This window comes from Bufo bufo, chromosome 6, assembly GCF_905171765.1.
Source record: "Bufo bufo chromosome 6, aBufBuf1.1, whole genome shotgun sequence".
NCBI classification, from domain to species: domain Eukaryota; kingdom Metazoa; phylum Chordata; class Amphibia; order Anura; family Bufonidae; genus Bufo; species Bufo bufo.
Window position 1 is genome coordinate 54,953,217 of NC_053394.1, and position 636 is coordinate 54,953,852.

General features: G+C 40.9%; 1 protein-coding gene across 1 annotated transcript in view; it reads left to right on the top strand.

Annotated features, from left to right (window-relative positions):
* The window catches only part of LOC121005493 (alpha-2-macroglobulin-like), a 70,505-nt gene extending 70,131 nt beyond the window's left edge, over positions 1-374 (top strand). Inside the window, exon 21 of the mRNA XM_040438262.1 lies at positions 369-374. Within this exon, the coding sequence (XP_040294196.1) occupies positions 369-374 (6 nt within the window). The remainder of the gene's footprint in view (positions 1-368) is intronic.
* The last annotated feature ends 262 nt before the right edge of the window (positions 375-636 follow it).

Below are 636 nucleotides of genomic sequence, written 5' to 3' on the forward strand. Positions count from 1 at the left end.
TCCAAACACTAATTTCATAACACAGGTAATAGTGTGTAAACGTTACATTGATGACATTTTTTGCATATGGGAGGGCTCATTGGACTCCTTAATACAGTTCCATACATTTCTCAATTCTATCTACCCCGAACTTCAGTTCAGTATCCATTACCACCCCACCTCCATCAACTTCCTGGACACTATGGTGAACAAATAACCATCCGGTACCCTCACTACTGACTTGTATAGAAAGCCAACGAATCACAATAACCTTCTGCACTTTTCTAGCTTCCATCCCCACAACACCAAGAAATCTCTTCCATGTTTCCAATTTTAATGGGTACGACGCATAGTTAAAACTGACTCCTTACGTCAATTACGTTTATCAGAAATGAGACAACGATTTCTAGAGAGAGGTTGCCCACAGCATCTTTTACAATCATCAGATACACCTAAAATGCCCATAACCATGCAGAATACTACACGGATCCCTTTTGTCCATACCTTCCATCCCAGTGTTAACAAAATACTCAACAGCATTAGGAATCATTGGCCCCTTTTACAAAAGGTCTACCCGAAGGAGGAGGAATTCAAGAACCCTATCTTGACCTGTACAAGTCGTCCAAAAAAATTTACGGAATTTGCTGGTGAGGGTCG